The sequence below is a fragment of the Phaethon aethereus genome, assembly GCF_964289735.1.
Source record: "Phaethon aethereus genome assembly, chromosome: 2".
NCBI lineage: Eukaryota > Metazoa > Chordata > Aves > Phaethontiformes > Phaethontidae > Phaethon > Phaethon aethereus.
This window is the reverse complement of record NC_138582.1, coordinates 160554072-160579045: the sequence shown is the minus strand read 5'-3', so window position 1 is coordinate 160579045 and position 24974 is coordinate 160554072. Positions and strand designations below refer to the sequence as shown.

The following is a 24974-nucleotide window of genomic DNA, read 5'->3' as shown; positions in this document are numbered from 1 at the left end:
AAACAGTACCTAGAAAATGTAATCCAGAATAATGTCAACTGTAAGATTTTCAAGAGCAATTTGAGATTTACCCCCAAATACTAAAATCGTGTAACTATACTGATGGTATTAAGCATATACTATTAACTAATTTTTAATGTCATCAATTACATAATACATTTTAACACAAGACACTACTGAAGTTTAGGAAGGAGATCTTCAAATTATTAAGCACAGCAGCCCTGACAAACTGTCTGTGAAACTGCTGAAATGATGAATTGCTAATTATCCCTTATCTGTCACTCATTTCACTCTAATAACATCAGTTTTATATATTATACAGGGCCAATCATGCATGATTATGGATGTCTGGTATCAGATAAAATTCAAGAAGTTATAATGTTGAGTCCCATAATTCATCACTGTCTTGATGAATATAACTTGATTCAACAATGAAAGGATGCTGTTGTGAATTCACCTATTTTAACAGAAAAATCAAGGTATTTCAAGAAGGGTTTTCTTTTTTCTGTGTCAGTCTTCATGGCCTTCCTTTGTTCATAGCGTCCCAGAGGCTGCATCTGTTTACATGGAAATAATCAGTTCTGACAGCAAAGTTTCTCAAGAATAGTAAAACCCTCGCATCTAAAGGTGATACCAGTAAGTGGGACAAATAGGATTTCCTTAGCAGAAAAAATTAATTTACAACTTGAGGAGATGACGATGGCAGCAAATTTCCTGGTTTCCCAAGTGAAATGGAAAACTGATTTTATTTGAACTTAACCTTACCCACTGCTAAAGTAAAATGAGCAACAAAGGGATGGAACCAGGTACAAGCAAGTGTGACAGAGGAAGGGAAGAAAAATGGTGACTTGCATTTTAGACTCATATTTCACTTTCACTCCATTCTTATTTTAATAATTTTTGTCTAGCTGATGTTACTTTCTCTACACTGCACTTACTTACATTTTAATGAAGGAAAGGGATAGACAAAAGAGCCTTATTCTTCTCTGTATTTTACAAAATGCATTTGCATTTTGAAAAAAACGAGCCTTCCAGACCTTAATTTGCTCTGTAGATGCAGTATTTCTTGAGGAGGTTAGTCTACTGTTCCCATGGGTATCAGCTAAAGACCATCCAATCCAAACTTAATCAGGCAATCAAATGCTAAACACAAAGAATCCACAGGGCTGAATAATGACGGACAATGTTGCTCTTACTGAACATTTTATACTATGAAGTGCTTCCAGTAAACTGTGGAAAATGATGGGACTGATAGGAAGGGAATGCCTCATTTTCATAAAATACATAAATACGACACAGAAACAAAGAAACGTTCCTGTCACAAAAAGTAAACTTGAGAGGATTCCCTTCCCACAGATCAGTTGTTGTGCTGAATAGTAATGTGGCAACTGCATAATTTCATCTAGGTTCATTTGGTTCTCCTACATGTTTAGTAAATTCAAGCAGCAAACACAAAAATGGACCCTTGTAGCTCTATGAAGCAAAGCCTTATGTCAATCTAGTCATGTCACCTTTTCTGTGGTGCATCAGAATTCTTCAATTTGTATCAAATGTATCACATTATTTATAAAACACATAAGGTTCTAGTTCTCTTGGCTTTAAAGATATGCTTTACTTTAGCACACCATGTTTCATCTGCTTTTAGCACAGGAATTCAGTATTTTTTAAATTAAGAAAAGCTGTTATCCAGGAGCGCATTTTCAAACGCCACTTGCATGGGTTTGAATTTTCAGCGTTCATGTTAGGTTTTGTCATGGAAATATCATAACAACATCCTGAAGTGTCAAACTCGGTGTCTATACCTGGACTTGAAAGTAAGACCTACTACAACAGACTCTTGATTCTAGATTACAGTATCCAGCAGCTATTATAATAAAAAACAACAACTGATATGGCAACATAATAAAGAACAAATCCAATTTTAGCAATGCATTTAAATTGCTCCCAATATTCCTTGATTCTAAAGCTGTGGAAACAATGGATGTTAGGATTTGATGATCAAACCAAAACACAAAAGAAGAAAGCCTAAACAGAAATTAAGTTGATCTGAATCAGATGCACTTGTTTTCCTCTAGAAAATTAAAGATGCGATTTTAAATCAACATAAAACATTGTATCTTATTTTTTACTTTTTGGGAACAACATAACTTCTTTCCAACTCTTAAAATAGATGTAAATATTACAACAAAAAGTATTTTAGAATTGAAAAATTGGAAGAAAAATGTTTTAAGGAGGTTGAAGCAAAGTGCTTTGATCTTGAAACATTTTTATGTCAAAATGAAATATTTATACATTGTAAGAAAGATATTACCCTCCATATCTTTTGTACCAGCATATCCATTCATGGATTAAACTAAAATTCAAGAATAGCTTATTGTCTTTATGAAACTGCATTTCTTCTGTTGAATTTAGTGTTTGACAAAAAAAATTATGTCCATCTCTATTTCAGCATAGTGATAAGATCTTTAAACCACATCTAAAAGTACTTCTGAATCAAATGTAGTTATAGTATCACAGCAATTGTTGGTAGTAGGTTTCAGTAGAAGAAATCTTACACAGATTATTTTGGTTCTATATATAATAACTATAAATATGACTCACTTGTACTGTGACTGGTCATTTCCTCCAACATCTGGAGATCTTAACTTCTGCAGTAAGATTCTTATAATACTAATGAAAAGTGTAAAATTCACCTGCAAAGAAAACAAATATAATGGTGATTTCTCACCTATCTACTCAATACGTAGTACAGAGAAATGCTTCTCAAGTAAGATAAATCAGCTCAGCACTGGGTGTTGTGTACCTCCTGCCAGAACACATCAAGCTCTACAATGTCAAACCTATTGTCTGTTTTCTGTCCCTCTAGGTCCCTCTACATCCAGCGCACCTCTGCATGGCCACCAGTTCTAGTCTGGCTGGCAAAAGCCTTTGAAAGCCCCAGTTGTCAGAAATGCCCTCCTTCCAAAATCTCAGCTGAAGACAGGTTTCCTAGCAGGATAGGACACTGGATGTAATTTGGTGCAATCAAACATTGTCCTAAATTGTCATGTGGATTCACAACTGGAAGCCCAAGGAAAATGTGAGTCCCATACACAGTTTTGACTCTCTCTTGCCTCTCACCTTGACTTTTAACACTTTCTGTCTGAATTAGGGGAAGAGAAGATTGTTGCACAGGTCATCTGTCCACTCCAGTCAAGCATAGAAAGGGCCTCTCAGAATTATCTGTCTTGGGTATCGATGCAGACATTATCACTGAAGGAACTCAATCGTTCCAGTCTAATTCTCATGACAGCCCCCTGAGATAGAACAGTAGTACTATTTTATTTCATATTTTATTTCATAGAAAGGCACTTGCATACAAAAGTTATGATCAGACCCTGATCAATCTAGAAAAATGAAGTATAAAACTCGGTGTATCCTAAGTCTCACTCCCATTATTTCTTCATTCTTGGCTTTTGGCATCTTGTGTTCACCAGACCTTCTGGTGCTGGATTGTTTGGTGCGGTCCAGAAAACCACACACTAAATACAGCATGCCGATACTAAAGCGAGGGAACACCTGGAATCCACACCTTCACAGCAACAACATGAGCTAAAAACTACAGCTACAGCTACCTAAACAGCTGCATCAAATTCACACATTTTAGAAGAAGTCAACCTAGAGAAAAATTTTTAGCACTGTGAAAATGAGCATTTTATTGTTTTTAACTAACCCCATCCCAAAGCCCAAAATCAGGAGGTTGGGTACCCAACCAGACAGTGCCTGCCTCACTGCTATAAACTTTCAGTCTCTGCCTTGATGTATTGCTGGAACTCTTCTTCTTCCAGTCTTAAAAATTTATCTGTAAGCTTTTTCAAGTCCAGTGAATTTCTGTGTCTTCTCTGACATACCCAGTACAATTTGTGGTGTTAATAAATAAACTATAATCATAGCAATTGCATGCCCCTCTGTATTTAATATTTTCTTTGAAATGACAGGTGAAGTGACAGGAAATGACAGGGATTAAATAAAAAATTAAGAAAATTAAATCTAGTACTTTTGTTGGAAAAAAAAACAAAAAAAGAAATGTTAGAAAATATAGGCCTTTACTGAAGTTAACATACATTTTTCAGGCAGATGATGACTTAGAAGTTTTCCTTGATGTACATCTCCTATAAAAGTAACAGGCAGAAGCCTGTTATTGGTGATTGTATCTACAGACTTAAAACACCAGAGTGTACAGACCAAGGGATATACATTTAGTTTGCCATAGGCACTGCAGCCAGTATTAATGGACAAGGAGAGAGCTTCCGTTTCACTGTATATTTCTTAGCCACAAAATAGGAGGAGGAAAAATATTTATTCTGTATTTGCAAAGGGACTGGCAGAATAATTTATCGCTCTTCACAGGCATCCCTAGTTTCTACTGTAACAGAATAAACTGCCATCCGTGTGGTTTCTGAAGCATCAAATCATCTGCAAAACTACACTCAGGTGACTCATATTCTCGACTGACATTTATGTATTACTTTTAAGCCTGTTTTCAAACACATACTTTTCTGTCTGTAAGCACAATCTTGGATTAATGAAAAACATACATTCTTGTTTGGAGTTTGTAACAGTCCTTGACAGTGCTGAGCTTGTAAATCCAGCCAACTGAAACTGGGTATTAAGATCTTAAAGGTGGCAACTGCCACTGACTTACTACAGTGGAGCAAATTAATTTCTTTAAGATTATTACTGAATTGATCATCTGTTAAAATCCTCTAAAGTATACACCTGATTTAGAATAGCATGTTTCAATAAAATATGAAACAAGTAGTGCCCTGGAACTTTACTTTTAATATCGTAGCTTTTCATTCCCATAAAATAATTTGAGCATAATGTCTTTAAATAAAATAGAATATATATACCGTTCAATGAACATCTAAGAACAGGAAAATAAGAAAAGAATATGAATGCAGAGAAACTGCAAGAGAGTGAGGACAAATGATGCCTCTTTAGTGGAGTAACAGCAAGATGCTGCTGGTACCCTTTTCTACTATTTGACTTCTGACAATAAGTGTTTTGAGCCTAAACACATAGTCCGAGCATGTATCATTTAAAGTGTCTTCATGTTGCTTCTTTCTTGCCATTTAGTCCCTTATACTACCTGCAATGTGAGATAACAAGATAAACATTTCTCAGTTACTTTGATGTGACAGAACACCACTCCTTCCCAAATGAGAACAGTTTATGCAAGTGGAAGTGTGGAGAACGCAGCTGTGGAGGTATTTGCTAAATGGAGAATATGGGTAACACCACATTAACTGTTTGGCATAGTCATCCTCTATTAAATAACTCTGAAATGTGTACAGTCTGAAGCATGGAAACCTGCCAAATAACTTTTCTCAAGCCAAAATTGTCAGCAGGAGATTCCAGGGAAAGTTTCTGACACGCCAAATTAACAGAAACCATTCCCACTTCATGAGAAGTGACTTCAGAACTTGCTCTCACGTTTGCTGTCTCATGTTTGGTGCTGGATAACAACTGTATAGAAAGTATAATCTTTTAAGCAGAGAAAATGTTTGGAGTTAACACAGAAACTGATGGAAGAGAGTGAATATGGCATGAAGATTAAGCAGACATCTTGTTAAATCTAATGCAGTTAAACCATTGTTCCTTAAAACCTTTGCTTGATTTACTCTGTCTTTCAAAAATATTCATGGCATCATCCTCACAATCAGTCTCTATTCTACTCCTCTTTTCTTCACTCTTCTTCCTTAAAGAAATCTTAAAGATTTTCAATATCAACCATGCTCTGGGCTTGCTTTCATGCCATTACATAAGACAGTAGATGAGAGTTCTCAGCTTAGGTGTTCTGCTCTCCTTTCTTTTCCTGAAATTCAGCTTCTTTCAGAGTTTTCCTGTGTTTACCTCATTGACCACTTACATAGATGTCCTTCCTACTGCTGAAGCCTTTTGCTATTGCTGGTCATCCTTGTCACCATTCTCTGCAAGTCTTCCAATTTCCCTACATTCTCAAGCAGACTGAAGGCACAGTGTGAGTAAGTATGATACAAGTACATCATACTTTTATCAAGGAACATCATGACTCTTTCACAATAACTATCCAAAGAACTTGCAATGATCTATTTTCATTGTTGAATGGCACGCAGCACTGATCTCATTATTCAAAGATTTGAATCTTCAACTTCTACTTTTTCGAGAAGGTATCAGGAAACGTTGAGGCTTATGATGGTGTATGTATATTGAAAATAATGTTCTCATGAATGTAGTGTTTTTCATTCATCGATGACCAATTTTACAAGACATTTCATTAGCTCCTCTTGAGCTATGAATGCATGCTCTACTTTGCACAGCAGTAAGTCTGCATAGCATCCTAGCTGCCACAATGAACATGCTGGCTGTAGTTCGATGTTCCAACAAGATACGTTACTTATCCATCAGGAAAGGGTGAGTATCACTCCCTTTCACAACTTAAATTCCCAAATGCAAAATGCAGTTGATCAAACAACTGAAGAATCATCTAATCGGAGAAGTAAGTGGCTTCTCACAGTAAACACTGCAGAATCACTTGGCTCTCTTTAGTTGCTCTCATCCCTAAAACATGCTGTTTAAGACAAGAAACATATCTGGAAGGAGACAGCAGATTCTAAACTTGTGCACCTGGCAAGCCAAAAAAGGTAACTGGCAAAATGTTTCCCTATGTCTTAGAATCCCTTTGGAGAACGACCGTTCCTTTGCCTCAAACAGTGATTCTGGTACATGTTTTATGATATACTGGACTTTTGCTGACTGACTAGTATGTTAAGTACTCCATGTTCTTAACTCACAACTAATTTCTGAGTCTTTGCTGAGATCCAGTCTGCCAATGAACACTTGGATAACTTCTGTTTCCAGGTCTATGACTCCTTTGGAGAAGCACTGCTTTCTGGCACATGAAGTCTCACCTGCCTACCAGATAGCTGTTTAAATTGAACATCCAGAGAATAGACTTTCATCTTTCTGTAAACACCAGGTGGTTTGTTTTGCTTTTATCTCTCAGCATGTTTTCTTCACTCTGGACCATCCGCCATTCTCCAGCTCCTTTGAGGTACACATACTCCTCTTCATGCTGCAGTTCTGTTGCATGCCCATTTCTTCATATCATATACCAACTTTTCTGTGAGTTACCTTATGTCATTTCACACATATGTCTACTCTGCTTTCTCTTTAAACACTGTAGCATTCACTCTGATGAAGATGATAGGAAGTTCTCTCAAAATGATTTTCAGCTGGCACAGATTGAAAGGCAAGCCCAAGAATAATGTAGACACTTGAAATCTTCTGTAATCTAATAATGTCTGAATTTTTCTGACTAAAATGTTAAAAATAAAGCAACTGTATCTAAAATGTATTAATTTGCACTGTGACTGTTTTCAGGAATGGACATATAACCGTAGTATATTATGCCCAAAGTTAATTACACAATAATCACAGTGAACAGGAATTTTATTACGCTACTCCAGTAATTCTAATGAGTTCCACATAGGAAAAACCCCATGAAACATTCTCAAATGGTATTCCTTTGCAAATACTTCATGTTCAATATGTATTTCAGTAGCCTACCAATTAAAGAAAGATATACACAGCCACAGTTTTTTATGGCTACAATAGTATCAGATTCTCAATTGCAGGGCTATCTATTTGCACACAAAATCAAATCTGCAATTCATTGCAAAGTGTAATTAAATTTTTGCATCCCCCAGGCTTATAAACAGGAGAGATATTAAAGAAAGAACAACATACAAATAAAAGCAACTGCTCATTTAATAGAAGGCAGATAAATTTTGAAGGCAACAAATTTTAATGGCCCTGGCATCTGTTTAACATTTCTCCTACAGCACAATTTCTTTTCATTAAAACGGAATTCTTGCCTATCTGTAACTAGCAGTAAAGAATAATGGCTATATTGATAAATGGCACAATACTGAACTGATCTATAATTCATGCTTCGAAGTTTACTTACTATAATAGAAATTAAAATTGGTATTCGTATAACCCACCAGGGACCACCATGCTCATTTGTATCCCAGCAACTATGAAAAAAAAAAGAGGGAAAATGATGTTGACATTAATATCATCTGGCAAGCAAGACCTATGAAGAGAAGTATTTCTTATATACAAGTCAAAACACACTAAAATAATACCTGTTCTAGCCTAGAATTTGGCATTCAATCTTTTTCTGCTTTAAATTTTATTTCCCTGGTTTTAATATGCATATTCAAATCAGCTAAAACACTAGGCACACTTGACTGTACTATTAGACATCATGGAGGATGTTGGCCTTTAGGGAAACCAAGCTTAGTTCCACTTTGCGTAAGGACACTTTTCCAATATGCACTTAACACAAGCCTCTGGGTAGCAAGATGATCTAAAGCAACTGACAGATACAACTGAAATGACGTAATTCCTTGTGGGATATTTAGGTTACAGATGGCTGGAACTGGTTTAGGAAAATGTGAGACAGAACGTGAAACGACATCTGAAAAACTGAAAATTACATTTTTTTAATTTAGCACTTTTGGTCTAAATACTCTGAGAATAAGTGGTCTGAGAGATTAATCTTAAGGAATGGCAATACCCTTGAGAGTTCCTCTAACTGTGATCATAATGACAAAGGAAAAAGGAGTTAGCCTTTTTCCATGTTAGAGATCTTGCAAAGAAAACTTAGAGATTATGCAGGACATGATTTTTCAGTTTAGTTACAGAATCAATTGAAAAATATTAGTAATGTTGCTAAAAAAGAGTGTGAAAACTGTTTGTCCCACTAGCTAGGAATGCTCTCCCATTCCTTGGGGCCAGCAGCAGCAGCAAGTCTGATCTTCCTATAAAATTCTCTCAGTTCCCCTTCCCATGCCAGGAGCCAGGCCTAACGCTAGTTAGTCATAGTTTTACCTGACTATGTGCATCCAACATATAGTTACATCACACTGCTTCACTTCTGGGAATGTAATTTAGATATACCCAAAGTTATCTAGATTTCAATCTTCTGAGCCGCTAGTTAGCAAATTAGAATGCCCAACATCTTTCTGCACTGTATTGCAGCACTGAACCCAAGGACTCCTACTGCTATTTTAAGTATTATTTTGACTTCCAAAGCAGATGAAAGCTCTAAATGTGGGTCTCAAGGGGTAACGTTAATCATAACCAACCTCTGCCGTCTCCTGCTCTTAGAGATTTTCAAATAAAGAGCAAGCATAAGAGCTCCTAAACGCCTGTCCCTTTATTGCCATATCTGAAATTTCTGTTTTGTGCTCGTCCCCTTCAGAACAGCAAAATACTTTTTTGTGAACACCACCACATCCAAGGCAAGGATTGCATTGGCACAGTTGGAGGCTTTAAGCTCTCCCTCCTGAACAGACTTACCCAGTGTCCTCTAAAATGATCCGTGTCACTGTCCACGTAATAATGAATATGGTAGGAATTCCTGAAAAATCCCAATGAGGTTTAGAGATCGATCACAGAAATATAAGTCCACAAAAAAAAAAAAGGTTCAGCTTGCTAGTAATCAATTATTCCCCAAATATACAGCATATAGTAAACAGTTTAGTGAATGGACGGAGGGCCCAGCTGATGAGCTATGTGATGTAAGCAATGCGTTACAAACAAAGACTGCAGGGAAGTGGGTTTCTTTCTTATAAAAATGCAGCCATAATGACTAATACACAAAAAACATCCCTTTCTTAGGCTTCTTTCAAGCTGTCAGAGTGACCTACAAGGGAGATAGTTACAAGTTATGCATTCCCAATGCACTTCCAAGGACTACAATATAAAACCGAACTGTAGATCATTTCATGAGGAACCATTTCCACAGACGGGTTTACTCTTGGACTCGATGATCTTGAAGGTCCTTTCCAACCTAGTGATTCTGTGATTCTGTGACTCCCATTTCCCAGCAATACCTAAATGTTTTATGACCACCTATTACTGGAAGCTTTAAAGTGCTCTGTATAAATATCATTGCACTTTCTGGAAATGAAAGGAATACATGTTAAATACAAGCTTTTTAGCTGGGCCTGTTGCCATAGGACAAGGGGAAATAAAGATTTTAAACTAAACCTTAAATAAGGTTTTAAACTAAAAGAGGGTAGATTTAGACTAGATATAAGGTAGAAATTTTTGACAATGAGGGTGGAGAAACCCTGGCACAGGTTGCCCAGAGAGGTCGTAGATGCCCCATCCCTGTAAACATTCCAGGTCAGGTCGGACGGGGCTCTGAGCAACCTGATCTAGTTGAAGATGTCCCTGCTCATTGCAGGGTGGTTGGACTAGATGACCTTAAAACGTCCCTTTCAACCCAAAGATTCTGATTTAAAACCAGGTGGACAATATTACTGAGTTTTTTAAAAAGGCAAATAGCATAGCCTGTGGCTGTGCAGCTAAACTTTTTTTTTTCCTCCCCAATTAGGACAGCCTGAATCGTAAGTTTTGCAGTGGTGGTCCTTACACCATCCTATATCCTGAATAACCCCACGGCATTGTGCAGGTTGGGACACGTCAGAGCCATGCCAGGGAGCAAGCTAGCAGTTATGCTTCAGCAGTTTTGTGCCTACTCCCACCCATGGTACCGCAGCTGTAACCTATGCTGGAGCTGAACTGAGGAACTAGGGAGTCTGAGGAGTCATCCAACAGAAATGGCATGACTACCTTGTTGTGAAACACTGAAGTTGGCTAATACATGCATATGTAAACAAAAATATTATTGGAAGATGTTTAAGTCCTTACCCCATCCAATCAGCAGGTAGATTGTGAAGTGTCTGTTGGGGGAGAATATTAGCACAAGGAGGATGTGGAGGTAAAGTCCTTCAACTAAGAGCCAGTAAAAGTTTGCCATAACACCATACTGAAAAAACACCAAAATAGCCTTGCAGCCCACCTGAAATAAGAGAATAGGTATCAAAGTTGTTGCAGGAAAGATGCTGTATTATTCTGTTATTAATATATCCTACAGGTCTTAACTCCATGTAATACTACTAACCCAGGTCCAGTAGAATTCTTTTTTTCTTCTGTCAAGCAAACTGAGATATTGTAAATGTTAACTGTATGTATAAAAAGAAAATGAATTATAAAAAAATTATTTAGATGGCTCTTATAGCAAATTCACTCAGAAATTTTGAAAACTTCATAGCATAAATATTGTAAAAGGTGGTGTTTATCAATAAATGCACATTTTTGCAACAGTTAATTAATGAATGGCTATTAGATTAAATTATCATCTATTAGGTGGCTAATAAATATATTAAAATCCCAGCTGTCTACCTAACACAGTAAAAACTAACAAAGAAACTGCTTTATGAATTTTTCAAGGCTAAATGGGAAACTGAGTGATAAAAATAACTTTACATGATGAATACCCTAATTAGAAAAAAAAGTTGACTAGACTTTTAAAAATTATGTTTTCCCTTTAGAAAATGCTTTAGTGTTTCTTAAGTAACAAAACTCATGAGCATGTATCATAAAATGAAGTCCCAATACACTTATAGTCTGTGTGCTGCTCTTCAGAATTAATTTTCAGATGTCTGTGCTTCTGATGTTCCACAGTGCTGGCTGCTGCTACTTTGGTACTTCCCAGCAGGAATCTGGGATGCGAGGATTGAACATAAAATGTTTCTGCTGAGATTGAGCTGAGAAATGTGATCATATGATAAAATCAATGGACATTGGACTACATAAAATGGATGAAATAAAACTTCTAGTTTCTGCCTGTTTTAATCCCTTCCCCATTTTTAATAGCCTCCATACCTCTGCTGTTTCTGTTACAATTCCAAGTGCATCAAATACTTAAGTAGGTAACTTGCTCATTCAGTGACTGATTCCTCTGTCTAAACATAGGTGTCTACTATGAAGTGAGATGCCCTCAGGGACCCCAGCCACCAGCTGCTAAGCCAGACCTCCTAGAGATACTTCTTTGTATCCAGCAGCCCCTTTTGGTGTCGCAGATATCTCAGTGCATCCCAAGTAACATACATGCCTATATTTATGGCTGTGTACATGCCTATATACATAGCCAAGTAAGAGCCCAAAGGCGTGAATTCATTTCACATAATTTTAGCTGCCTACATGCAAGGTTTGTGGTGAAAGCTAGCCACCTACTAGCCACCTGCTAGCCAGCTAGCTCCTTATACAGCTCATGAAGAGAGACAGGCATGTCCAGAGAAAGTCTTAAAGCGGATGAGAGAAACTGTTCAGTGAGAAAGACAGCAGCCAGTCATCTCATCTTACCTCTGGACTTTGTATCCACTGAAGGGATATCCATTGCAGACCAGTAATGGGCCAGAAAATTTAACACAGAGAACATGGAGAAATTTAACATTTCAAAATGCAAGTTGAGACTTGCCTTTATGCTTCTGACTACTTGCAACTAGATTAGCAGTCAAAGTCTAAAATTCTTGCAATCTCTTTTAAATTACAATAGTCCCCTGTATTATATTCTCGATTTACATACCAGAACCCCACATCAAAATATTTTCCCTTCCTTCTGCAGCTAATTCTGTATCAGGTGTATTTCCAGATGCTGAACAGCAAAGGTATCTGTCAGTAAAATTATAGCTCTGTGTCATTCAGATCCAGAACCTAGCTACACTGCATTTTGAATTGTGTGCTTTTTGGACATCTGTGCATATAACAGAACTGTGGAACATCACATACGTGACAAAAGGGGCAAACCACGCCTGCTGTTACGTAAGAAAGGTAGCATCAGCCAATGCAAGACAAAATAGCCTTGCCAAGCTGGTGTCAGATCAACCCACATACAATGCAACAGAAATTACTCAACGGTCCACAAAACTAGACATATTCAAATAAGAAGGTATGAGGCTTTGCAGCCAAGAATATCTGGAGAACAAAAGAAATTGCAGAAATCAAGTTGTATTTTGAGGGTCCATTGACTAATCTCTCAAGGACCCGAGAACTTTTGATTACCCCTGGCAGTCTGCCTACTAACTACTCTGCCTACTTTGGGTCTACTAACTCAGAGCCTATTTGTCTTCCTTAGAAATATCCCAGATTACAAATTCATACATACAGTTTGGTAGTGACTGCCAAGAACTTTATGTCTTCATCAATATAAAAACATCTTCCTTCCATTTTTTTCTCACAAGCTTTAACTGTACTAAATTAAGTTCAGAAGGTATTCAGCAATATTTGTAGGGTTCTTATGCAGCACTTCTGACTGAAACAATGGAGCTAGAGAATGGGGACTATCATATAGTGGTCAGTGTTTTAACAACAAGACTTGAGATTTTTTTAACCCTGTGCATGAAAATGCAGTAAACGTGTTAGCTTGCCAAGAATGCAGATGACAACACTTCTGTCACAGCCAGAAAGTACAGAGGAGTTAATAAAGACAACTCCTGGAAATATGTAACTTCCTGACTCATTTATCTCCTCGATTGATACCCATCCAATTCCTGGACCCCTGATAAAGCTGCTGGAACTTTTCCAGATGAGCTACCTTTAATGATTCACAGCTGATGGCACTCCTGTTTATCTGAAACTCTCCCAGCTGATTAATGCAGTGGCCATATTTATTCTGAGCTACAGCTGGTGATGATTTGTTTTGGCAGATGACATGTTGTCCCTTCATGGACATGCAAAACAACATTAAATACTCTTACTTGTCCTGCAATCTTCTTTCTCTGGCTACTTCTAAAAGATCATTTTGCTAGTCATTGTATTCTCTACAGAATTGTCTACACTGAGAGCTTGGTACTCTTAAATATTTAAAAGGACTGGGGAGGAAAATTTAGTGACACAACAGTATTATACCAGGTAGCAAATGAGGTTTATTACCCATGAGGTTTGATCCTCTGGACAGTGAGCTGTGTTGGAGCTGGAATAGAGAACATCGTCCTTGACTAAAACAGAGATTGCTCTTAGAATGAAAGAGAGGAACAGGTTCAGATGGATGTAGTTCCGAGTACAATGAAGTTTTCTAAGAAGAGATTTAAAAACAGGCATTTTAGATTTCAAGACAGAAAGCTCTTGAACAGACTTCTATTATTCTCCAGTTGTTTCTTAGTAATATGAACCTCAAATAGGAGACTACCCTTTCCTCCACTGTCATACTGTCAGTGCTGTCTTATCATCCTCAGGCTGTCCAAAATATAAAAATAAATATCTCTTACTCCTTTTCAGTATCACAGACCAAAAGATTCCAGTGGTATTTCTCCTACACTTTAGCATAAACTGACAATAAAAATAGATTATTAGACTATTCTTCTCTGTATGCACTCATCCCAGTGTTTTTCTTGCAAATAAAACCCTGGTTATCCTGCATATATTTCAGACCTGCTCTCATCTATTACTTTCTGGTTTAATTTTTTGTTTAACTAACTGCATTTTGCTATATAATGTATTTTCATCCTGTGATGTGAATGTATGCAGGAAAAATTAAAAAATGAATTCCAAACATTAGATCGCTTATCCTTTCTATCCAGTGCAACATAAAACTTCTCTTCTTTAGTCCAGCAGCCATGTGAAAGCCTGACAAACAAATGACAAATTAAATATTCCTAGTAGGAATGAGTGCTCAGGGGAAGCAAGTTATAAGTTGAGGGCTTTTCACTTAAAAGACATTCCCTTCAAGATTGTCCCATTCAACAGAATTTTTTAATAGCAAATCAAAGGAAAAATAGAAATAGAAAACAGAAATTTCAAATAGAATTTTCAAATAGAAATCAAACTGCTAGGAAGCATTTTTTGTCAAAACCAGCACCTTGAACTGCACCTGGGAATAAACCAGAAGCTAGGGCATTTCAGCAAGTACGAGGCATGAAAGAATGAAGATGCAATAGGATGTTATAGTGATGTGCAGTGTCAGCCTCCAAGCATTCTTCATGTTTTGGTTTTTACAAAAGAACAGGAAATAATCCTTTCTGAAACTCCTAAAGCAAGGATAGTTACAGTGAGTGTAGGGAAATAAATAACAGATCCATCTTGCTATCCCACAGTTTGGCAAATAACATAATACCAGGCTGAACTTAAAGCAGTTGTCAAAAATACAGGGATTTCTGTGGCTATGCTTGTCCTTTGCTGAAACAGGTTCTGAGAAAAACTGAAATACCTCTATTACGTTGGACTGCATCATATGTTCCTATGGAACTCAGAGATACATGCAAGGTGAAAATGGGAGGAAAATAATTTTCCTGAGTAACTAATTTACATGGTAAGTTCTTCATGCCATTCAGTACCTGAAATAATAAATGTTGGATATATACAAGGCTGTCAAACCAACATTTTAGAGGTAGTGGCAAGACAGTATTTTTATTTGGTTTATATATGATGATTCAGAATAACAAAGAAATTCTGTTCTTCAACAATGAAACAAAAGCTGTCATGCTGATTCCTTTGATATGACTACCTCATGATACAAAACTACCATGTGAGGAACTTTTACAGACAGCTGATGCATATGACATCACATCTTATAAAAATGTTGAAGATTTGTATTTTTCTCCTTGGTAATAAACACGTAGTTTTTTGGAAGGTTATGTTATACAGGAGTAACCTTGAAGGAAGCACAGCAAGAGCTACACTAAGATCTAGAATGTCAGTGTTAGGTAGAAATAAGCTGTTCCACAATTTATTTTCACTCTGAGGTGGAACAAACCAACCTTTTAAAAAATATCTGTAAATACTATTTATGTTCAGTCATTTTGATTTCTACTTTTCTACAACTTTATGATACATTAAAACTTAGACATTCAAAATGAAGAAATAGAAACTTGGATTCTAAGAAGGGTAAAGCAACTTCTTTTGACTAAACTGAAATTAGCTTTGCTGTTTATAAATTAAGTTTGCAGAAGCAAGAATGTGCCTTATGAATTGGCAGTATCTCCAACAGCAAAATGTTATACCAGAATGATACCAATTAGAATCATAGAACAGTTTGGGCGGGAAGGGACCTTTAAAAGTCACCTAGTCCAGCCCCCTGCAATGAGCAGGGACATCTCCAACTAGATCAGGTTGCTCAGAGCCCTGTCCAACCTGACCTGGAATGTTTACAGGGATGGGGCATCTACGACCTCTCTGGGCAACCTGTGCCAGGGTTTCTCCACCCTCATTGTCAAAAATTTCTACCTTTCATCTACCCTCTTTTAGTTTAAAACCAGAACCCCTTGTCCTACCACAACAGGCCCTGCTAGAAAGTCTGTCCCCACCTTTCTTATAAGCCTCCTTTAAGTACTGTAAGGCTGCAAGAAGGTCTCCTCGGAGCCTTCTCTTCTCCAGGCTGAACAACCCCAACTCTCTCAGCCTGTCCTCACAGGAGAGGTGTTCCATCCTTCTGATCAGTCTTGTGGCCTCCTCTGGAGCTGCTCCAACAGGTCCGTATCTTTCCTGTGCTGAGGGCTTCAGAGCTGGATGCAGTACTCGAGGTGGGGTGTCAGCAGAGCGGAGCAGAGGGGCAGAATCACCTCCCTTGACCTTCTGGTCATGCTTCATCTGATGCAACCCAGGATACAGTTGGCCTTCTGGGCTGCCAGTGCACATTGTTGGCTCATGTCCAGCTTTTCATCCACCAGTACCCCCAAGTCCTTCTCGGCAGGGCTGCTCTCAATCCCTTCATCCCCCAGCCTGTCTTGATACCGGGGTTTGCCCTGACCCAGGTGCAGGACCCTGCACTTGGCCTTGCTGAACCTCATGAGTTTCACACGGGCCCATTCCTCGCGATTGTCCAAGTCTCTCTGGATGGCATCCCATCCCTCAGGTGTGTCAACTGCACCACTCAGCTTGGTGTCATCTGCAAACTTGCCGAGGGTCCACTCGATCCCTCTATGTCATTGATGAAGATATTAAAGTGTACTGGTCACAATACAGGCCCCTGAAGGACACCACTTGTCATCGATCTCCATCTGGACATTGAGCCATTGACTGCTATCCTCTGGATGCTTTAATTAGAATAAGTACATAGAGTATTATGTGGAGAGTGGCACCACAGTAACCTGAAAAGTGCTGTCAGCTTAGTCTGGCAAGTTATTTACAGATATTCACGTTCTATGTCTTTGTTTTGAGATTAAAAGTTTAGCCAAATATAAAAAACTTTCCTTTTACAATGCTTCTAAATGTGTGCTTTACAGATATCAATAATGGGAACCCATACGATGTTTACATAAAGAATAAAATCAAATCGCATCTTTGGAAGAAATGCAAAACAGAATATTGCAACTGCATGGAAACTTTCAGAAACAACTCTCCTTTCCCTACCCCACAGTTCTGCCTTTCATATGCTTATAACTGATACTGTGAACAACTGCAAAGCCTTGAGGCTGTATCTGTTCAGCCAGACAGTACATAACAATATATAATGGACTGCAGAAGTCAAATTGTAATACTTAAAAAGGAATTTCCACTTCCTTGTCATGAACACATTACCTACAATTAAATTAAACTCCACATTATTCCATGTTTTCTTTCATTAAAAATACTGCACATATTCAAGATTAAATGCAGTATAATTTGAAGCACATATACACAAACCCAGCAATGCACAATTTTAATAATCTCTTGTTATTAATAGCCAGAGTTCAAATCCTAATCCTGCTGGATGAAGTCAGGATTCTTAGAACCCTCCTGCATTAGTAACCTCTCATTTTTAACTCACTACTTAACTACCAAATCTCCTTTAGATAGCTTCACTTAGAATAGTTCTTTGCTCTCCTTTTTAAACACAGCAAGGTGGAAGTTTGCTGGTTACATTCAAAGGTGAATGTGTTTCAGGGGTGAGTGACTGATCTTTTATTCTTATTTTCCAAACTCTGTCCTTAAAAATGACCATTATGTATGTAGGTATGCCCTACAAGATATGTGAGGGACAAACAGACATACACACATAGGCATTTGTATTCACTTCTATTATTGATAATTTGCAATTGCTTCAGCTGAAGTCTTCCATAGTAACTGGCTGCTTGCTACATGCTTGGGAAACTATATACTGAATTGGGTATTTTTACAACATATTTGGGTTCCTAATTGAAGTCACCATGTTAGGAGGCCCATGCACTCCCTGTAGATAACAAAGAAATAGGCTTCTTTAGGAGGAGACTTAGAAGACTCCCTGAAAAAAAGCCTGGACCTTTCCACTGACTCAACAGAGAGACTGAGGAGTTCTCAGCTTGGATATTTAAACTGAAGTTGAAGGTTTTGAGTACACTTCTGAAATTCTTGATCTGTTTGTTAGAACGGACTTCCAGAGACGGACAACATTCAGATGTCCATAACACACTGTCTTAAATGTGTTATTAGGTTTTAGCAGTTTTGAAAATGCAAGATCTGCCTGTAGCATTTGCTAGTAGAAAGAAGATAACCATGAGTAACTCAATTCATTTTATCAAAGGTATCCCAAAATATAATTATGGGTTATGTATCTGCTCTGTATGGTCTCTGAATATTTAAATATTGACAATTTCATGGCAGACTGAAAGGCTTACAGAATTCACCATAGGAACAGTTCATCAAAGGAATGAGGCTCTGACAAACAACATGCTCTCCTCTACATATTATGTGTACTGCTTTTCTAGCAAATCTGAGAAATGCATTTTCTTGTTTTTCTTGCTGCAGAGTGGAATGGAAAAACTGTGTGAAGTTTATAATGGACAATACAAAGGCTATTCTATTAGACAGGTAGAAGTGATACATAAAGGCATGAAGGTGGACAGACTGAGAAAAGCTATGATACTGATAATAGCATTTTGCAATGTCTTTTACCAGCTGGAGATTGCTTTCAGTCTCAGAAAACTCCCAGAAATTAGGCAAAACCAAAAGACAGTACTGCCTTTCCTTAACACTGCCTAAAAAAAACTCACCACTATCCTTCAGCACAATTATCCATACCTTTACAACCCCACTTGGGCAAATTAATGATTACCTTTGATTATAGTAGCCCTGGAGACCACTGAGAAACTTCTGAAAAATATGGCTGCCCACTTGTTCAGTGTTGAGACCAGCATCCTACTAATTTTCAAGAGCAATTCAAGGTGTCAATTTTAATAATCAAATAGAAAATGCTTTATATAATCCATTCCTAAATGACTATTGTTTATTACATGGCCTGTAATATCTTTAAATTTGTAAAGTGCTTTGAAATTTTTTAGTATGACTGGTGCTAGCACAAATCAAGTTCGCATTACATTATTGTCAGCTGTTTAATTGAGCAAAGTGTAAAAACAATACATTTTCTAAATACCTGAGCAATCAGACAACAGTTAAAACTGTCTTATCATTGTTCAATTTACTCATGAAAAATAACATACCTGAAAAGGCAAAGAATTATACTTCCTGTTGTAAGAGCAATCAGAGATAGGCTGTGTCCAAGGGTATAAATTGCCTTCACCCTTACATAGAAGTTGACCTGCACAGAAAAATACATATGCAGAAACCACTTACTCAATGTAAAATTGACTGTGAAATAATATAATTTTCCTTTAAATAGCTCTGAAGGCTAAATAAATAGCATTATTTTCACTCTTTGCTCTGCAGTACATGATGAGAATGTAGCTTTATTCCAACCTACTTTTGCAATGCAACATCTCAAGCCAATTGACCTCAGTAGAAAATTCAGCCTCAGGAACTCAAAATTTAGACACACAAGCTGGTACAATTTCAGCTGATTATTCCATGTCAATGAGGTCATAGAAAATATCCGATTCATCAACTTTCATAAGCACAATGAAACTGGGAAGAATGAGCCACAGTTTGAAAGAATGGATTATCCCTGAAAGAGAGGATCTCTCTCAGTCCTTCTCCAGTGTACTTCGTAATGCACTTATACTTTAGTTTAATTTCAAAGACATGTTTTTAAGTCTCATTAATTTCCTAATCTAAATGTTCAAATACTTTATTAAATTGTGACCCAAGGAACTCTTTCTCTCTTTAGTAAAGTTACTTGCTAAAACTTGGAAAGGAAATTTTTCAACAGAGTAAAAGTAGGCTGAAGTGCACAGTCCACTGATTAACTGCAGTTATCTGTAAATTTCCCAGCTACATATTACATTAAATCCTATTCTGAATGACAACATCAAGAAAAATAATGCTAAATACTCCCAGAATTAAGCCGCTTTTTCATTTATGCCTATAACAAAGTCATTAGACTGACATCATTTTCCACTGAAGGTAGATAAAATATTAAAATTGTAAAGTTTTTCACTATGTTATGAAAAGTTTTTAATAGCAGTGTAGAATGTGCTATGAATAACAGCCAGAATTTCAATATTTAGTGCACATGGTTAAATCACTCACCTTCTTGAACAACATTTCTAAAAAGTAGCAAGGAAGCAATACTTTTAAATAAATGATAGCAAAAGGAAAAGTAAATCACTTAAATATATTCATTTTTATAGCATTTAAAAGGCCAAGTAAAGAGGTAACTTTAGCAATCCCAATTCATGATGAAATTAGCTAGACATTAACTTAGAAAATATTACACAGATATAGAAAAGACTAAATGAAATGTTAAATGAAACTGCACTATCATAGATTAAAGGCAAAAAACAAGGGAAACATAACTGCCATAGATCTTAAGTATATTCATAGCAAATGTCATGCTTGTTAGGAGCTAAAAGCGGAATATGAGGTGTCACAGGAAACCAAAATTAGAGAAGTAAGTTTTTTTAATTAGAGAAGTAAGCTGGGCTGGCCCTTTTGACAACAGTCCTGATGTTAATATTTTGTTTGCTTTACATGATATTCTTTTACTGCGGAGACGAAAGAAGGAACATACAGACTTAATGAAGTTTCCAGTGGCATTACAATGATGGTAAGAAAGTCCGTCAGTGAAAATCCTGCTTTTTTTTTTTTTTTTAATTGGTGTCCCTGGCTGGTTAAAATGGTAAAACCTAAAGTATTACTTTATTGCTCTCTATAGAGTCTGCTGTATATTTGCAAAGCCCCACTTCATTCCTAGGCACTCTCTGTGGCCATAAATTGTAGGCTCTATTTCACCTAGTGTTAGGTGTCTACACTGCAAATATAAACATCTAAGGCAATGTAGGGTCTCTTCATAGGGTCATCTAGGAAGCACTTCTTGTATCTGTGTAAGCAGTCAACATGGACTTCATTAGATATATTTCTGCAGACAATGAAAAGGCCCCATAGTGACTAATTCAAGTGTAGCTACCCAGAGTGTACAAATGCTTGCACTTAGACGAATGCCCCCAAAGATCCTGGTTTTCCCCATGAATCCCGTGTTTGCTAAATAGGACTCTAAGTAGTCCAATGTTTCTTGAACAATGTTTCTACAATTGTTTTCAAATACAATTCTAAAAATATTATTTTCAAAATTAACATAATTTCACATAAAATCGGTTCTGAAGAACTCCCTGCTAGAATGGCAGAATTATATTCCCCAGTTTGGCTCATTTTTGGACAACTCTGAAAACTATGCCTACAGATAAGCACTGCAGAGCACCCCTACGCTACTTTAATTTGGCTTCTGTCATAGCAAAAGGAACATCACCCAGTCTACAGGCAATTTTCTGGGAATCGAGTGATAAACTGTTTCTCAGCAGCAATTACAACAGCCCACAGCACCAAGAACACTGCAAATACTTTGGGCACCCTCCTTCATTCATTGAACCTGACCTGCTCTGCAAAATCATGGAAAATGGATGCTCTGATAAATGATTTAGCAATTTGTCAGCCTCACTGTGCCCATCATCAGCGTTCTGTAAGGAAATTACTTTTATTTCCTGACCTTGTGCACATCAGGAGTTGCAAATATAGTGTAAAGCTTAGAAATTATGCACAGCAGTTCCACAATATGTTCTATTTGTTATCAACTTGTTGGCATTTGCAGACCCCATTAAAATACATTTCTACTGAGTGTACAAATAGCAGCCTGAATGGTCTTTAACTCAAAAATTCTTAACATCCACCATGTAAACTTGAGAAAGATAAATGCCATTTGCAAAGTAAGTTGCAATGACAATGAATCTGCATTGTTTAAATACTGAGTGGAAGTATTCCTGTTCACTTTCACTGAAAAAAATGATTAGAAGAGATACCCTTTTAATAGTAACAGGGATGCTCAACATCACATTACTGCAGAGCAGAGACAGAGGTCTCCCCAGGTATGCTAAAGCCATGGACATGACACCTGGTAAAAGTACACACAGGGACAACTTTACACTACTCATCTTCTTATCCGGGGAACTACCAAGTAGTTTAACAAATCCTAATATGTTAAAATAACCACTGGTGTCCTGTAATTTATATTTGTTAACAGCCTTCAAAAGGAAAGCTCTTAAACCAGAACTTCTGATGTAAATTGTGTTCTGGCCCTTCACAGTGCCCAGTAGAAATTACTTCTTGCCTCCTATTGAGGCTTTTCATTGTGCTAGAAAATCTTAAAGCAGCTGTAAGGTCCCATTCTGCTGCTGAGCAGCCAAACTGTGCTATGAGTTGGTTATAAGGTCTGCTCCAAAGTCAGTCTTAGGTTTGCCTAAGGAGCAGAAATAACTCTGAGACAAGAAGTGTGTGAGTTTGACACATGCCAACTCATGCATGTGCTGTTAAACAGATGACTAAACTGTATACTTTTCTGTTAAGTACCATGGTCTTTATACTCCAGACTTAAGATTAGTTCCCGCTGGCTAGACATTAAACTTCCCCCCATCACCTCCTTGCTTCATTCAGAAACAATCTTGTGCTGACCTTTTTGCTGCTGACATTTGGGTTAGGCCTTTGTACCGGTTTTGGCTGGGATACAGTTGATTTTCTTCATAGCAGCTCGTAGCATTTGTGATGAAAACACATAATAATGCAGGGATGTTTTTGTTATTGCTGAGCAGTGCTTACACAGACTCAAGGCCTTTTCTGCCTCTCACACCACCCCAGCAGCAAGTAGATAAAAAGTTGAGAGGAGACACAGCCGGGACAGCTGAACCCCAACTGACCAAAGATATTCCATACCATATGATGTCATGTTCAGCAGTAAAAGCTGGGAGAAGAAGAAGGAAGGAGGGACGTTCGGAGTTAGGGCATTTGTCTTCCTAAGTCACCATTACATGTGATGGAGCCCTGCTTTCCTGGAGATGGCTGAACACCTGCCTGCCAATGGGAAGTGGTGAATGAATTCCCCGTTTTGCTTTGCTTGCACAAGCAGCTTTGGCTTTATCTCTTAAACTGTCTTTATCGCAACCCATGAGTCTTCTCACTTTTACCCTCCCGATTCTCTCCCCCATCCCACTGTGGGGGAGTGAGTCAGCGGCTGTGTGAGGCTGAGCTGCTGGCCGGGGTTAACCCACAACAGCCTTGAACCCTTTTTCTGCAGATCTTGTAAAGAACTCTGCACACATATGATACACAGGAATTATTAGGAAGCTGACAGTACTAGAAACACTGTTATTTTGATGCAGGGATCCTTAAAAATATTTGAATTAATAAAATACATTTAGCTTACAATAAAGATATTAGCAATTTTGATTCTATAATTCTGTTGCTAGTGACTACTTATCCCATATTTACACCAGAGATCAAAGAGTCCAGCATTATAAGAAGTAATTTCAGCTTGCAAGTTTCCTTTCAACAATGGAAAGTAGCTATTCTTGAGCATGCTTGACATTTTTGAGAATCCATTACTCAACTTCTTGGCTTCTACCTGACACTGAATATAACATTAGTTTCTCAAAAATGAGTCATAACATCCTTTACTATTAATTCATCCAATGGGTTTCTGTATCTACTGCAGAGAGTGGATTTCAAAGATTGTACTATGGCAATGTGTCTTTATTGTTTTGACTAACCCAGACTGTACAACATACACAAATGCAAACATACTACACATCTTACTATCACACAATGATTCAGTTAAGCTGTATAAGCATCTTTAAGTTTAATGTCTTAAATGTCTTAAATCACAGTCAGTCAAAAGTGTGCATTCTGCTCATCAGTCTAGAATACCTCAACTCACTGATACTCATTCTCTCCTTTCAAATACGTAAAGGAAAACCAAATAGAGAAGAACATCATTCTAGTTATAAAATATCTAAGCAATAAAACCCCATTATCAAATTGCCTTTTTTTGCCGGCCAGACTAAACAAAGTGAAGCCACAAACCCACTAGACTGAAGTGAACATGCCAGATTTACCACCAGCTGATTTCAGATCAGTATATGAGATAAGAACAGCTTTGAGATACTGATTACAGAATCAAGACCTGAAAAAATGCAGTCATTTTGACAATGAGAGACATTCAGTTCACCTTTAAGTAGACATCACCGTTTGGTCAACACAAGTCCACTGACATAATGAACAAACCGTACCTTCTTGCCTAAATGTAGTCACCTAGTACTACTTGACATGTCCTATGGTATCCAAGACACCTGCATGGCAGATGTGACAAAGGACATCTTTGCTGGAACGGCAGTGGCGAGTCAAATGGCACTAGATACCTATGTTTAGGCAATCACATCAAGCCCTGTTTCCACACACTAGTGATTAGACACTTACATCTCAAGTAAATATCTAACTTCAGGAATTTTTATTTGCAAGTTAAATTTCATCTTTCCGGGTTTTAAAATATGTGGCAAGTATGGGATGCAAACAACCAGAAAGAATTTCATGTGGTTGACTGTTGGCACAGACATGACTGAGAGACCCAAGAAATTTGTTCCAGCACCTGCTCTGATATTCTGAACACAGCCAAGCCAGTGTCCACCAGATAAAAAAACCTGAGGCATAAGGTGAAAGGTTTCACATTCAGCTTCTACTCTGAATGGGTAAGAACAAATCTCTTGTCTCTGATCACTTCTTCTGACGCAAATATTTGCAATGCAACAAGTTGACTACTTATGAAACAGTCACTGCTTGTGTTATCATATAATTTTCTCATCTATGTACTGTATTTTTATGATGTTAATAATCCTTTAAAAGGCCTAAGCATAACGATCTAGACAGAGATTGTATATTCTCCTTAATTTTTGTCTTGCCTTGGAAGTTTTTGTTTAGGAAATATG

At 37.5% G+C, this 24974-nt stretch overlaps 1 protein-coding gene across 1 annotated transcript in view; it reads right to left on the bottom strand.

Moving 5' to 3' along the window:
• Window positions 1–24974, bottom strand: part of VIPR2 (vasoactive intestinal peptide receptor 2) — a gene marked incomplete at both ends in the record, with an annotated part of 59323 nt that overhangs the window by 2764 nt on the left and 31585 nt on the right. The window contains 6 exons of the mRNA XM_082015162.1: window positions 2602–2693; window positions 7991–8060; window positions 9391–9451; window positions 10750–10900; window positions 13816–13957; window positions 19275–19372. Coding sequence (XP_081871288.1) covers window positions 2602–2693; window positions 7991–8060; window positions 9391–9451; window positions 10750–10900; window positions 13816–13957; window positions 19275–19372 — 614 coding nt within the window. The remainder of the gene's footprint in view (window positions 1–2601; window positions 2694–7990; window positions 8061–9390; window positions 9452–10749; window positions 10901–13815; window positions 13958–19274; window positions 19373–24974) is intronic.